Source organism: Schistocerca nitens, chromosome 7, assembly GCF_023898315.1.
Source record: "Schistocerca nitens isolate TAMUIC-IGC-003100 chromosome 7, iqSchNite1.1, whole genome shotgun sequence".
NCBI lineage: Eukaryota > Metazoa > Arthropoda > Insecta > Orthoptera > Acrididae > Schistocerca > Schistocerca nitens.
In genome coordinates this window covers 328480723-328497253 of record NC_064620.1, presented here as the reverse complement: position 1 = coordinate 328497253, position 16531 = coordinate 328480723, and the positions used below count along the sequence as shown (strand labels likewise).

General features: G+C 39.1%; 1 protein-coding gene across 3 annotated transcripts in view; it reads right to left on the bottom strand.

Annotated features, from left to right (window-relative positions):
* The window catches only part of LOC126195820 (transport and Golgi organization protein 1), a 166227-nt gene that overhangs the window by 51582 nt on the left and 98114 nt on the right, over positions 1-16531 (bottom strand). For all 3 annotated transcript variants that reach the window (XR_007538614.1, XM_049934460.1, XM_049934462.1), the window contains exon 11: positions 16243-16381. Coding sequence is in view for 2 of the 3 variants with exons in the window: in XM_049934460.1 (XP_049790417.1) it covers positions 16243-16381 (139 nt within the window). In the remaining variant the exon portion in view is untranslated. The remainder of the gene's footprint in view (positions 1-16242; positions 16382-16531) is intronic.

The following is a 16531-nucleotide window of genomic DNA, read 5'->3' as shown; positions in this document are numbered from 1 at the left end:
CGAAGCAAGAACCACTGTGTATGGTGACCATCAAGCTCTTAGCTTTCTACAAACTTGTAAGCTACTACATGCAAGATTAGGAAGATGGACGGTCTCTCTTCAAGAGTACCAATTTCGTATTATGTACATAAAAAGGAAGGAGAATATAATAGCAGATGCATTATCCTGTCTTACAGAAGAATTAGAAGAAGGCATCATCTCAGATGAAAATGAAGATGAATTTCAAATATTATTAATGCGGGATAAAGTAAACCGAAGATACTATTTAGAGTTATGTGGTGATATGACGAGACTCCAACAAAGTGATCCAAGATGGATGAAGATTCGACAGAAATTACAAGATCCACAAGAAGATAAAATAAACCAGTATTATAAGGTAGTGAATGATGTACTGTTTCATCGTTGGAGTAATATGAGTAATACAAGTCAGAATAGGTGTGTATGTATACCCGAGGAATATGAGAAGTCAATAATGAATAATCACAACACTTAGGGACACTTTGGTGTTGCAAAATGTGTGAACAGAAAACAAAACCAAATAACAGAGGCAGTGAAGGACTGCTACATTCCATTATTTCGGAAAAGCTGCTAGCTATTTTATCACTGGATGTATGTGGACCATTACCGAGGGCTAGATGAGGCTGTAAATACATTGTATCTTTCTTGGACATATTTACAAAATATGTAAATTCTATCCAATGAAAACTGCTACAGCAGTGCCAATTCTGAACCATTTATTCAATGACTACATTCCGTGCGTTGGAAAGCCGAACACAGTGTTATCTGACAATGCTACAAATTTCACTGGATGTAGGTGGAGGCATGCGTTAGCTTGAGCCAAAATCACACAAATATTAACCTCCAGATATAATCCAGGCATGAACCCGATCGAGAGAAATTTTTGGGAATTAAATAGATTTATGGGAACATATTGCCATACGAAGCAGACGCGATGGATAGAATATCTCGATACATTTGAGAAAATCATGAACAATTTGCCTCATATGACCACAAACTTTACAACTGCTGGACTGATGTTAGAGAGAAGAGAAAGAAATGAATGGATAGATAAGATTCCAAAGATATCAGAAGGAGAAACCCAATGGCAAGATAAGATAAGAACAGCTTTAATAAGAATATTACGCAAACAATCCTTTGGCGTTGGCGAAAGAGTATTGTTACGTACACATCCTTGTGCGTCAATGCTAAAAAAGACAAATAAAAAATGGCAACTGATGTACGAAGGACCATTTGAAGTGATTAGGATACCAAATCCAGCAGCATATGTCTTAGGACATCCTGAGACGAGAAATATAAAGGGATTATATCCTCATCAAAATTTAAAAAAGTTTCATTCTTAAGGGAATGAAGAAATATAAGAAAAGGAAGATAATTTTTCTAATAGTAATATAAGTAACTTTTTCATAATTTCAGATAAGATTATGATGGGTCGACAGGGATCCATAAGAGATGAATATAACGTTTATGTAAAATATATGTTTTCTTCCACCAATGTGATTTTGTATATTCTTAAGGAAAAGTAATTATGATGTTTTTTAATTTTACTAAATAATATAGTTATATTGCATATCTTTTTCAGTTTTCATGTAATTGTTAGTAATAGGTACATGGGAATATTCATGTTAAAGGCATAGGAATATATATAAAACAAAGATGATGTGACTTACCGAACGAAAGCGCTGGCAGGTCGATAGACACACAAACAAACACAAACACACACACAAAATTCAAGCTTTCGCAACAAACTGTTGCCTCATCAGGAAAGAGGGAAGGAGAGGGAAAGACGAAAGGATACAACATAGCACCTAGTTGTGCTGAATGAGCGTAGCGAAATAAACATTTTAGAGATTTCAGGCGGAGCAGTTCCGACGAGGAGTATCAGTGAGATTGACGCTACAGGACATATATCTAGCTCTCCTGTGGTATTTAAAACCAAAGACATATTTTTTAGCTTTTAAAAGACTGAAGCTAAAACCTAAATAAAACCACTGGAAATCAGAACTAAAAACACCAAAAATAAATAAGAAGCTGAGAATTTTCTTAAACAAATTTCTTAAATAAATAAATTAATTAAATAAATAAAAATATAATGAAACTTTAGTGGATGAGTATGGTGTATGATTCTAAACCCAAGACAAAGGATCCAAACATGCAGTGTGTATAAGTGGATTCACCATTTCTGAAAAGTATGAAGATTAAACCAGTGTCACGCTGTTTTTAAGGACTATGTGACTAATAGATAATGATCTTCTGGTGGAAATCTGCCACAAGAACATACAATCGAAATCTCTTGATGATATTACAGGAGACAATCAAAATGAAGTGTTGTGGGCATCTGTCCCTGAGGGTGGTTTTGCTTATTCTGCACTGTACACTCACATATGAAACTTCTTTCGGCTATTAAATTTTGCCTTATTTTCCCTCCCTCCACCCCCACCCCCTCCCCACCTCCATCACCAAGTCCTGATATGGTACCAAGGGGCGGTTATATGACAGGCATTTGCAAAATGACAAGCTGATTTTGATGGTGAAACGCTTCCTGAATAACCAAAATGCAGACTTCTACAATTTTTGCCAAAGTAATCCATTGCTTGGGAGAAATATGTCACACTAAAGAGTTAATATGCAGAAAAGGACTAATACCATCAGCAATTTTTTGTGATCAAAGCATATTTTTCTTTTTTTGAGTTGATCTTTAAAAAACTATAGCTGACCCTCATACAGCTGCAGGGCTACATTGTTTCAGCCGACTAGACTTTATCAGCACTGCTGCTCAACTAGGGTGAGGGGCCACATTAGGTGGAGTTGGCAAGAGGAGAAAGAAAGAAAGTGAGGGGGGGGGGGGATGGAAGGTTGTGAGGAAGGATGGCCGATGTTTGGGAGTGGGAGGCAGCAAGCACTGGGGAGAGGAATGTGGTACCAATAAAGCTTGCTCTGGCACACATAGGGGAAATGCATGTGGCACACGACATTGAGGAATGGACTGGAGAGGGGAATAACACAGAGAAAGAGGGAGACTGGCGAGAAGATGACACCAAATTTTACACAAAACCCTCTCTAACTCAACAGTACACACATCAAAAAAAGTTTTGCATCACCTTGATTTCGAGAGTTCCGGAACCTGTACAGAAAATTGGAATGCACACCAACATAAATATCATTCCGCCCTTTTTACTGCTAAAGAGAACCACACATTACATTTTGTATCACCATACAGTGCCTTCAGAGGTGGTGGTCAAGACTGCTGTACACTTCGGTACCTCTAAACCCAGTAGCACGTCCTCTTGCATCAATGCATGCCTGTATTCGTCGTGGCATACTATCCACAAGTTCATCAAGGCACTGTTGGTCCAGATTGTCCCACCCTCAACAGTGATTCGGTGTAGATCCCTCCGAGTGGGTGGTGGGTCACGTCGTCCATAAACAGCCCATTTCAATCTATCCCAGGCATATTCAATCATGTCTGGGGAAAATGCTGGCCACTCTAGTTGAGCGATGTCGTTATACTGAAGGAAGTAATTCACAAGATGTGCATGATCGGGCCGCAAATTGTCATCCATGAAGAAGAATGCCTTGTCAATATGTTGCCGATATGGTTGCACTATCAGTCGGAGGATGCTATTCATGTTATGGCACCTTCCACGACCACCAGCGGCATACAATGGCCCCACATAATGCCACACACAAACAGCAGGGATCCTCCACCTTTCTGCACTCGCTGGACAGTGTGTCTAAGGTGTTCAGCCTGATCAGGTTGCCTTCAAACACGTCTCTGATGATTGTCTGGTTGAAGGCATATGTGACACTCATCAGTGAAGAGAACATGATGCCAATCCTGAGCAGTCCATTCGGTATGTTGTTATAACCATCTGCACCACACTGCATGGTGTTGTGGTTGCATAGATGCACCTCGCTATGGATGTCGGGAGTGAAGTTGCGCATCATGCAGCCTATTGCGCACAGTTTGAGTCTTAACTCGACGTACTGTGGCTGCACAAAAAGCATTATTCAACATGATGGCATTGATGTCATGGTTCCTCCGAGCCATAATCCATAGGTAGTGGTCATCCACTGCAGTAGTAGCCCTTGGGCAGCCTGAGCAAGGCATGTCATCGACAGTTCCTGTCTCTCTGTATCTCCTCCATGTCTGAACAACGTTGCTTTGGTTCCCTCCGAGTTGCCTGGACACTTCCCTTGTTGAGAGCCCTTCCTGGCACAAAGTAACAATGCGGATGCGATCTAACCATGGTATTGACCCTCTAGGCATGGTTGAGCTACAGACAACATGAGCCATGTATCTCCTTCCTAGTGGAATGACTGGAACTGATTGCTTGTCGGGCCGCTTCCGTCTAATATGTGCTGCTCATGGAGGTGTTGTTTACATCTTTGGGTGGGTTTAGTGGTGTCTCTGAACAGTCAAAGGGACTCTGTGATACAATATCCACAGTCAATGTCTATCTTCAGGTGTTCTGGGAACTGGGAAGATGTAAAACTTGTTTTGGTGTATGTATAAAACTCAGCATTATCACCAGCAATCACAATGGTAGTGACCACACACAAAGGGATTATTTATATGGCATTGTATTTGTCATTGTGTGTAGCTGTTAGCGCACTACTTCCTCATAGATGGCTGCAAGGAAAATGAATCACCACATGTAGTCAAGTCGGTCCAAGATGGACCCTGATAGCAGACAGCACTGTTGCCAGCTTTCAAATGCAAAGCACAAGCAGCTACAGGTGAAAACAATGGTTGTGTACATAGCACCAGCACTGTTGTGGTATTGCCACAGAGACGTTTACAAAATCATGTTCTATGAGTTGTTGAGGCAGGCACGCTTAGTCCTACACCCAGCCACTGCAACTGTCAGCGATCTTATGGTGACTCGACTATAGACACCAGTGCGTACCTCACATTCAATTTTAAGAAACAACACAAATGCAACTAATTATTTTTACCCATTTTTTCAATACTGCAGTATACTTAATTATTAATCCTATTCAATAACTTTCTAATCACGTGCCTACAAACCACTCACCCCATGTCATGATCCCTCCTCACCTCCGCATAAATTCTAAAATTTAGAGTGTAATAACATATGGAAACTTCTGGTTGAGAATCACAAATTATTTAGAAATAAAGGCAGAAGCAGAAGGGCTGTGTTGTCGACAGGTACACAGTCAAAAGGTACAGTGCTTTACTTTGCTAGCTTTCAGAATGGAATTCCTTTCCCAAGCTGTAGGAGAAACATGCACGCGCACGTGCACACAAACGCACACACGCACACATACACACACTGTTTGGTGGGGAGTGGGGGGATAGTGAGTTACCTTAGTTTAGGCCAGGGAGGTCATAGGAGCAAATAATGTACTGTAAGTTTAGCTCCTATATGAGCTGGTGGTGGTGGTGGTGGTGGTGGTGGGGAGGATCCGCGCCATCTGGATTCCCCCCACCACCACCAATTTTTTGAGCTGCGCAGGCATGGGTTATCCTTAAAGCACATCCTTTGCTCCCATAATATCTGTGGCCTAAACCTGAGGTAACTCGCTGTCCTCCCACCACCCACCAAATAGAGTGAGAGAGAGAGAGAGAGAGAGAGAGAGAGTGTGTGTGTGTGTGTGTGTGTGTGTGTGTGTACACCTCTCCTCTCTCATTATCCCCACCCTATACATGTCAGCTAAATCTGTGCTGCCATCTCTCACCCTAGTCTGTGAAATTGAGTGGTCAGCTATCTGCCATTTGCCCCCTCTGGCAGTCAAATGAGCACAATCTAGGGAGACAGGTGTGCACATGTGGGTGGGTGAGGGAGTGTGAGTGAGTGAGTGTGTGTGTGTGTGTGTGTGTGTGTGTGTGTGTGTGCGCGCGCGCGTGTGCGTGCGCATTTCTCCTACAGCCTGAGAAAGGAATTCCATTCCGAGAGCTAGAAAAGTAAAGCTCTGTACCTTGTGTGTATCTGTTGACGACACAGCGCTTCTGCCTTTAGGTGAGTCGTCTCCTTTACTCCTAAATAATTCGAAATTTAAAGTGTTTAAGAAAATTAAAGTTTTACAAACTGGTTGAAAAATCATACTGTTTCCTCTTATGCAGCAATTCTCAACCTTCTTAGCTGTGCGGACCACAGCTTTGATCCCGAGTAACTAAATATACAAGTAAAAATACACACACACACACACACACACACACACACACACAGCAGCACACTTAATTAGTAAAACACAAAAATACACTGCACAGGAAGGACTCAAAATATCTTTACATTTTACTTATAAGGAAAAGATTTTTATTGTGTCACAACTGGATGAAAACTCAAAATCAGATGGTTAATGTTAAAAAGAACTCAATAGGCTTTACGACATTGTTTGTCACCCATGACAGAATAACATCTGAATTAAAATTGGTTAAAGCACTATCTACATTCAATCTATTCTTGTATCTCTCTTTCATAAAAAGTAAAGTTTAAAAGGCCAATTGACATACACTGTTTGTCGAAAAATCCCATCAAGTGTTACTCCATGCAAATACCAGGACGGTTCCTTAAAAGAGTCATGATCACTTCCTTCCTCCCCAGTAGTAATAAATCCAATCAAAGCTCTGTCTCTCATAGTTTTAGCCGTGGATGAGATATAAAACACCAACTCCCCTTCCTTCTTCTTGTGGGTCAAGATTTTAAATGAGCAAAATTCAAGCGACGAATTCTTGTGAACTCTTGTGCCCGAAAACAATCAATTCCACAAATTACAATCGGTTTGTTACAAGTAACAGTATAAACTTGCTTTTACATTCCCGGAATTTAATGTTTTCCCGCCATTTACAACATTTTTTATCGCTCCCTTCAACTTTCCTACGTTCACAATGTTAATTCGCATTCGTTTTTACAGTAATTTTCCCACGATTTACGTTTTATGAAACAATGTTCGTGAAGAAAAAAAACTGGCGTGATTGACATAGAATGACACAGGCACAGCGTTTGCCTTCAAGTAGTGTCTATATACGTTTACATTTAACTTTCATGACACCAGTGTGCTCCACTCAGCAAATCTTGTATTTGGGGGGGGGGGGGGGCAGGCAGTTTGTGGGGGACGTATGGGGGGCGGAAGGGACGTGATTTGTATCCTGCTGCTGCCAACCACAACTCCTCAGTGTGGTGGCTGATGGGAGTAACTATTTCGATAGAAGATGGAAGAATGTACAACTTCTGAGGAACATTCATTTGTTTCGAGTCGGTATCAACTTTACCAGTCACAGTACTGTGCGCTAGAAAAAGTAGTACCCTTACTTTATTGTATCCGCTTCGTTTCGGCATTAACTTCACCCTGGGATAATGATCGCATACAGACGATATCCATTTTCCAGTATTTGTAACTTGCTTAAAACAGTGTTTCCTTTATGGTTCGTATACGCATTGTACAGTGTTGTTTGCTATCTGAGGTTGGCAATGCAACAAGCCTGTTCCTACAACCAAAGTGAGTCAATTCCAGTCGACATAGCTGCTCTCGACAACTGCCGTGTGAAGAGTTTGTATTTGTTACTTTGTTTGTGTGTACTGCGTAATGTGTTCATAGTCTTGTGTAAAGTGATTGAAGTCTGTGGTTAGTTGTTTCTTTCACATTGTTGTTTTCTGTCACAGTTTAGGATGGAAAATGCCGGTACTGCCAAAAGAGACAGGAAAACCTTTTCTATGGAAGAAAAAGTCAAAATTTTGGAAAGAGTTGATGCTCACCGTGGAACACATGTTGCAGATATTCTAAATACGATGAACTGGAAGAAATTACGAAGAACTGATTTCAGGCAGCACATGCGTCCAATATTCCAATAAACGGTGTGATGTTAGGAGAAAAGGCACTGAAAGTCGCCAATGTACTTGGAATTGAGGACTTCACAGCATCAAACATGTGGATAGATAGATTCAAGAAGCAATACAATGTAGTGTACAAAACTGTATGTGGTGAAGAAAACAGTGTGGACATAAGATCTGTTACAGAATAGCAGAGTACAAGACCTTTTGAAACAGTATAAACCGAAGGATACCTTCAAAATTGACGAAATAGGTCTCTTTTACAGAGTATTGCCAAATAAAACGCATGCCTTTAAAGGCGAAAACTGACATGGAGGTAAGTAAACACAGCAAAGTTCGCCTGTCAGTAATGTTAGGCACGAATGCGGATGGTTCCGAAAAAATTAAACTGTTTGTGATTGGCAATCCCAAAAAACCATGACGTTTTAAAAACATAAAAACACTAGCAATGGACTGCAGTGCCAATAAAAAAGCGTGGATGACGTCGGAATTATTCGAGAAACAATTGCATTGTCTTGATGCAAGAATGAGTACGCACAACAGAAAAATTCTCCTGTTAGTGGATTGTTGCCCTGTGTATCCCAGAAATATTAGCCTATGTAATGTGCAATTAGAGTTTCTGCCACCAAACTGCATGAGCAAATTACAGCCTTTGGATTTGGGTATCATCCATGCCTTCAAAACACACTATAGGAAGGTGATTGTGCAGAAGGCATTAACTTTGATGGAAGTTGGGAAAAACTCAAGTCTCCTTCAATGTGTCAATTTTAGATGCTTTGCATTATATTGTGAAGGCACGGACAGAAGTTAAGGCGGCCACCATCTTCAATTGTTTCCGAAAAGCGGGATTCATCGAAGCCGACAACGGAAACGGATCTGACACACCAGACATGAGTGTTAGTGACGATGGTGAAAAACTGCTTGCGTCGTCTTGGGAAACAGCTGCAGCTTCAGAATCCGGTTCATGATTTCTTACACATTGACAACGACATTGTCACTGTGGAAAGTGTTTCTGTTGATGATGTTATTGACTTTCACACGCAAGAAAACACAGAAAGTGACAGTGATAGTGATGAGTACAGCGAGGTTCCCTCATTTGCAGTTGTTAATGCAACAGTGGAAACAATTAAAAAATATATTTGAGCTGCAGATGTTAATGACAAAGTTTTCCATTGTGTTTATGAACTTGAAAACCACACTGAAAAATTCACCAGACAAAATTATAACAACCCACAATTTTGGATTTTTTTGCCAGAAAATAGTAACTACTGTACCCATTTGTTAATGTCATGTTTATAGGTTGGTTGGTTGGTTGGTTTGGGAAAGGAGACCAGACAGCGAGGTCATCGGTCTCATCGGATTAGGGAAGGACGGGGAAGGAAGTCGGCCGCGCCCTTTGAAAGGAACCATCCCGGCATTTGCCTGGAGCGATTTAGGGAAATCACGGAAAACCTAAATCAGGATGGCCGGACGCGGGATTGAACCGTCGTCCTCCCGAATGCTCGTGTTTATAGACCAGCCAAATTAAAGGTCAGCATAATAAATATGAATGGCGTTTTAATGTTTTGTAATGTGTGCATAAAATTCTTAAGTGTAGTATAGTTTCCTTCCCTGTAATTTTGGCTGTGGATACAGACCGATCTCTGTCGTAACCCCAATGTATACGCTGATTTGAAAGTGTCAGTTTGGCTGGGAGCTGACTAAATCAGTGAGTGTGAAATAAAGGCTGCAGTGACAGATTGATCTGTAGTGTAATGCCATATTTAACACACTTTACAATATTTCACGCACCTATATATGCAAAATCAAAAACAGCAAGATAAATGGCTGGCACTGTATACATTTGCTGACATCACTTTCGCAGCAAAGTTACACTAAAAATGATGCAGTTTAGAGAGATCTTTAAGGGGCTCCGGAAAGGCTCAAAATCATGAAAAGTTCAATTTTTACTTTTTTGCATTTTCTGAATCTGCAGACTATTACCTTTTAATAGATATATAATTTATTCAATTCCGAAGACTACAACTATTTTTAAATTTTTTTTGAAATGTGTTCTACATGGGCGTGACCCACTGTGGCGCTGTTAAACTGCTGTCAAATGGTGTTATTATTAACGTCCGTGTTCATCAGGTACATTTTAGTGATGTGAGATACAGTATGTGTTGTGGCTAACCTGTGATGGTTCAATATATATCGCTGGTGTGATTGTCGATTGTTTCATGTTTATTCACTCTGTCGTTATCTCGAAAATATTCGTAATTAATTCTGTTTCTTGAGTCTCTGTTTTGTTGAAGTATAATAATGAGTAAAAGTAAAGTTATTAGAAATCCTCTGAAGGCTTTTAAGAAAAGGAGAAATGTTGGAAAGCCAAAGGTATGTGTTATTACTGTAAACAATAAAGACGATAACCAAGTGAGTGAACCTAACCTCTCAAGTACACCTGCCCATAGCAGTCAAAGTGGGAAAGAAAATACTTCACAGAAGAAGCTTGGTTCAATGAGTGAAAACTATGAATGTTTTATGGGCGAATCGGATGTGAATGAAATATTTGATATGTCGGTTCTCAAAGGAATTTTTTCAAACTGTGTAAGATGTATTCATTGTAGTGAAGTTGGTCTGGAACTCTCCATAATAAAGCACTTAGGACTTGCTAGTGAAATACAACTGAAATGTGATAAGTGTTCATACATGACCACCTTTTGGAACAGTGTTGCAGTAACTGCAACTGAAGAAAATGGTAGCAAAATCTACTAACACAACATTATATTTGTTTATTCCTTGCGTTCAGTTGGTAAGGGTGCTACTGCAGGTGCAATTTTCTGTGGCATCATGAATCTTCCAAATCCGCCAACCAAGTTTACGACCTATAATAAATTAACAGGGTCTAAAGTAGAAGATGTCTGTATAGAATCTATGAAGAACGCTGTGGAAGAGGCAGTAATGGAAAATAATGGTAACAGAGATTTGACTGCAGCGTTCAATGGTACCTGGCATAAACGGGGACACACATCTCTTCATGGTGTAGTATCTGCCACCAGTATGTATACAGGGAAAGTTTTAGATGTAGCAGTAATATCAAAGTATTGTAGATGTCCACAAAAATATAAAGGTACACATGAAAATAATTGCAAAGCTAACTATAGTGGCAGTAGTGGAGGAATGGAAGTGGCTGGTGTTGCCAGTATATTCCAGCGTTCTGAGGCGTGTGATAAAGTGCGATATGTTAATTACCTTGGTGACGGTGATTCTAAAAGTTTCAAACATGTTCAAGGACTGAAGCCCTATGGTGATGATGTTGTAGTGCAGAAATTTGAGTGTATTGGACACGTACAGAAGCGAATGGGAACAAGACTTCGGCGACTGAAAGCTTCATACAAAAAACAAAAACTCAGTGATGGTAAAGGGTTGGATGGGAAGGGAAGGTTAACTGACAGTGTAATTGACAAAATACAGAACTATTATGGAATGGCTATTAGGCAAAATACACAAAGTGTCGACGAAATGAAGAAGGCTGTTTGGGCTCTTTTTTTTCATACTTCTTCAAACGATGAAAATCCCCAACATAGCTTGTGTCCCAAAGAAGAAGACAGTTGGTGTAAATATAACAAAGGATTGCTAACTGGTGAAGTGTACACTCATAAGCATAGTCTGCCTCATGCAATAATGGAGGGGATAAAACCTATTTTCAGAGACTTAGCAGCACCTGAACTGGTGAAAAAGTGTATTCACGGAAAAACTCAAAACCCCAATGAAAGTGTAAATAGTGTTATATGGTCGAGAATCCCCAAGACTGTATTTGTTGGAATAGAAACACTTCACTTTGGTGTGTATGATGCTGTTGCGACTTTCAATGATGGCAACATTGTAAGGTGCAAGATATTTAGAAATATGGGAATGAAGATAGGTTCTAACATGGTACGAGCGATGCTTGCTTTAGACAAGGAACGCCTTCGGGCTGCAGACAGGGCTGTAAAGAGTCTAGAAATACAAGCAAGAGTAAACAGGAGGAGGAACAAGAGGAAGCTGGAGGAGGAGTTTGCAGAGGATGAAGATAATCCATCCTATGGACCTGGAATGCACTAAAAAGTTAATCCAATCTTTGTCGCTCGATTCCCAAAACTTTTATTTTCTCATACTAATTACATGTTTTCTAAGGATCTTCCAAACATATTTGTTTCAAACTTTCAGTAAATGTTACACAGTACCTTCTGCATAATTTAACACAGCCCTTTTCCAAAAAACTGTATATTTTTGAATATATAAATAAAAAATTGCAAAAAAATGTTGTGAATTTTCATTACAATTGAAAAAAAATCATCTTTAATAACTGAACTAAAATTTTGTAAAATCCCTGTGTTAAGTTGTAGCCCATATTCCAATAAATAATCTGTAAAAAGTTCAACTTCCTACCTCAAATACTTTGTGAGGAAAGATGTAATTTATAAGCGTTATTTTAACATCGCAAGTATAGGGCGTTCCGGAGCCCCTTAATGCAGTATACACTCGACATGCACTTTTTATAGGCATCAAATATAAATACTAAAACTGCCAACTGCATCACTTTAGCTTTGCATACACGTAAATCAACATGGTGACCGGATGGTTTGCGTTATTTTTAATGTGATTTGTTGTGCTAAAGTGTCGGTGAATGTCATGTCGCCTGCTAAACACAGCACTAAATGATAACATTTAATTTAAAAAAAATTCCTGATGAGTATTTTTTTGCCTATTATCTACATATGTCATACAAAACTACAAACATGGAAAAGGGGCCCCATACACAACCAGTAAAACTTACAAAAGTCATTTCACATTTTCCCGCAGTTTACGCCATTTTTTTCAAGTCCCTTGAAAGTGTAAAAGCGGGGTTTTACTGTGTGTTCCTACACCATGAGCAGTCTGTTAAGCCTGTGCCCCAGCCCTGGAGCACAATCTGTAGGGGTGTGCCTTTACTGCCAGCACATCTTAGAAGGTTCTTTAGATCTATTCTTCCCTTGTGAATGGTACAGGATAGTAATAGGACATTTCAAATCTTATTCCATTCTGTAATCGCAGATCATGATAACTGACAAGTGAAGCCTCTGAAGAGCCTGATTAATTTTCTCTTGTCTTCGACTCTTGACCAGCATTCGCAGCTCAATGCCACACTTCCCATAAGTGGGCCATGGCCCGTGGGTTTGGAACTGCTGCTCTAATGAATGGTAGTGTAAATTCTGCTCAAGCAGATATCCATGTTGTGAATACCAAGGTATATCAATAATCAAAGAGATTTTACCCTGCTTACAGAGTCTCAACCTCTGCCTAGGATATGCTTCAGTAATGTTGATGATTCAATGAAAACCACTTGCATCATATGCCTTTAGGTATGATTTTATTCTGTTTTCTATTCTTGTGTAGGTCATTACTTGGCAGATTTTACAAATTATACAATGATTCTTTGTTTCCTATTTATATCCATTGACAGTCTGAAGATGGCCACTGGCTGGTTGAAATCTATTACAGCATTGTGTTATGTTCTTGTGACAGTGTCAAAAGTATTAAAAATAAAAGGACATAATTAATCACTTAATCTTCAAGACAGTATGCCATTTTTCCATTGATTTGTTCTTTTTACTATTTTGTTGGCATCCCTGTTCCTCCAAGATGATAGGACCTGTACTTCCTCATACATTGTCTCTTCAACAATCCTATGAAATTTACAGTTAATTTGTCCTAACTAAGGCTGCTGTGCTGAGACAATGTAGTTGTCTATATGTTTGTCCCTATGTGTTCTAACAATGATTGGTTCTTCATATGCTGATATTCTATATTCCAGTTCTTGTCTACATGCCCAACTCACTGCTCAATATCTCCACTATTTGATCAACGTCTTTATACAATTAGCTGCTTCTATTCCAACCTGGTTTTTCCAGTATTGCATCAAATTTGTTAATTACAGTTGCATACATGGTGCATATAAGAGCGAAATGTCAATGAGATGTACAAGAGACAGAAAGACAAGTGTCTTTATAAATGTTCTTGTATGTAAAAGGACATTTGAAAAGTTCAATGAATGGTCTCACAAAATAAAAAAAATAAAAAACAAGCGTTACAAACAAAATACCTTTTCTTTACTGCCCTTCCGAGTAATTACAATTAGCTGCAACTTACTTCTGACATCAGTAGCTAAGCTGTTGAAAACTGTCAACAAACACTTCTTGTGGAATCGCTCTAAGCATCGTGGTCATGTGTGTGCATCAATACAGGAGATGAGACCGATGTTACAAGTATGATGCAGACACTAAGCAACAGTCAGTGGTGTGGAACTCACTGTTTCCCCAGCCTTCCAAGAACAGTCAGCTGCCAAAATTCAAGATTGTTGTTGTTGTTGTTGTTGTGGTCTTCAGTCCAGAGACTGGTTTGATGCAGCTCTCCATGCTACTCTATCCTGTGCAAGCTTCTTCATCTCCCAGTACCTACTGCAACCTACATCCTTCTGAATCTGTTTAGTGTATTCATCTCTTGGTCTCCCTCTACGATTTTTACCCTCCACGCTGCCCTCCAATACTAAATTGGTGATCCCTTGATGCCTCAACACATGTTCCCTTCTTCTAGTCAAGTTGTGCCACAAACTTCTCTTCTTCCCAATCCTATTCAATACTTCCTCATTAGTTATGTGATCTACCCATCTTATCTTCAGCATTCTTCTGTAGCACCACATTTCAAAAGCTTCTATTCTCTTCTTGTCCAAACTATTTATCGCCCATGTTTCACTTCCATACATGGCTACACTCCATACAAATACTTTCAGAAATGACTTCCTAACACTTAAATCTATACTCGATGTTAACAAATTTCTCTTATTCAGAAACGCTTTCCTTGCCATTGCCAGTCTACATTTTATATCCTCTCTACTTCAACCATCATCAGTTCTTTTGCTCCCCAAAAAGCAAAATTCCTCTACTACTTTAAGTGGCTCATTTCCTAATCTAATTCCCTCAGCATCACCCGATTTAATTCGACTACATTCCATTATCCTCGTTTTGCTATTGTTGATGTTCATCTTATACCCTCCTTTCAAGACACTATCCATTCCATTCAACTGCTCTTCCAAGTCCTTTGCTGTCTCTGACAGAATTACAATGTAATCGGCGAACCTCAAAGTTTTTATTTCCTCTCCACGGATTTTAATACCTACTCTGAATTTTTCTTTTGTTTCCTTCACTGCTTGCTCAATATACAGAATGAATAACATCGGGGAGAGACTACAACCCTGTCTCACTCCCTTCCCAACCACTGCTTCCCTTTCATGTCCCTCAACTCTTATAACTGCCTTCTGGTTTCTGTACAAATTGTAAATAGCCTTTCGCTCCCTGTATTTTACCCCTGCCACCTTCAGAATTTGAAAGAGCGTATTCCAGTCAACATTGTCAAAAGCTTTCTCTAAGTCTACAAATGCTAGAAACATAGGTCCGCCTTTTCTTAATCTTTCTTTTAAGATAAGTCGTAGGGTCAGTATTGCCTCACGTGTCCCAACATTTCTACGGAATTCAAACTGATCTTCCCCGAGGTCGGCTTCAAGATTATGAAACATTATTATCTTTTTCAACATCATGGGCTTGATATATCATCATGAATTTCTACTCAAGGGAGGTGGGAAAAATGATTAAAACCATTCCACAGGAATCAATTGCTGACAATTTTCTATAGCTTTCCAACCAATGTCAGAAGTGTGTTGTTGCTAACAAAGGCCAGGAAAGGTATTTTGTTTGTAATTATTGTTTCCTTTATTTTCTGAGATCATCCACCTAACTTTTCAGATGCACTTTGTATTCTAAGCAAATGAAATTATACATCGAACTCCAAATATTCAGGTGTGGCTTATCTAGCTTGCAGATCATTCAAACATAGTTTGCCTATTTTTGAGAAATAATAAAAAATGTACCCTGAAGTATTCTGTTATAATTAGCATATTCCATTAAGAACACAACTTTCTGGTTGTGAAGACATAGGTGATGAAAACATCGGTGGGCAGTTAAATAGAGATGTCTATGAACTGGGGTTTGAGCACCTAAGTGATGTGGATATAGTGAAAAATATGTATTCAGTAGACAAAGAGAATAAAGACAGGCAACGAAAATACCTGTTACCACCCACCCTGAAAATTATTTCCCCAAAGCGAACTGAAAGGAAGAGATACAAAATATGATGTTTTATGTGTAATTTTGTAAATAATTTGTCAGTTTCTGGACAGCAATTTGTAACTAATGCAATGACCTGTCAAATGTGACACACAGCATGTACTGTAAATACATTAAATAGCAGCATGATACTCTGCATATTATCCAGGACTTTCAAATCTCATATAAATGGAGCACTGAAAGAAACTGATAAATTTTCACGTATATCACTTTTTCTTTGCAGATCTACTATATGTGTGTATACTCACCTTTGTAACTGTGTTTCTTTCTCTTTGAAATAATTTGACAGTACTTCTAAACGTGTCTGTGCTTCTGATTTATCTTTTTCAGCTTCCTCATACTTTGATTGCAAAGTTTTTACTTCCTCCTTAATGACTCTCACGTGATCTGAATGTAAAGACACCATAAAAAGTATTAATTAATACAATTAAGAAATCTGATTAACATGAAAAAAATGCAATTTGTAATTTTAAAGACAGTTTTATCCAAAAGGTCTGGTTCAATAATGAGACAAAAACATAGCTACTAAACAGCTAC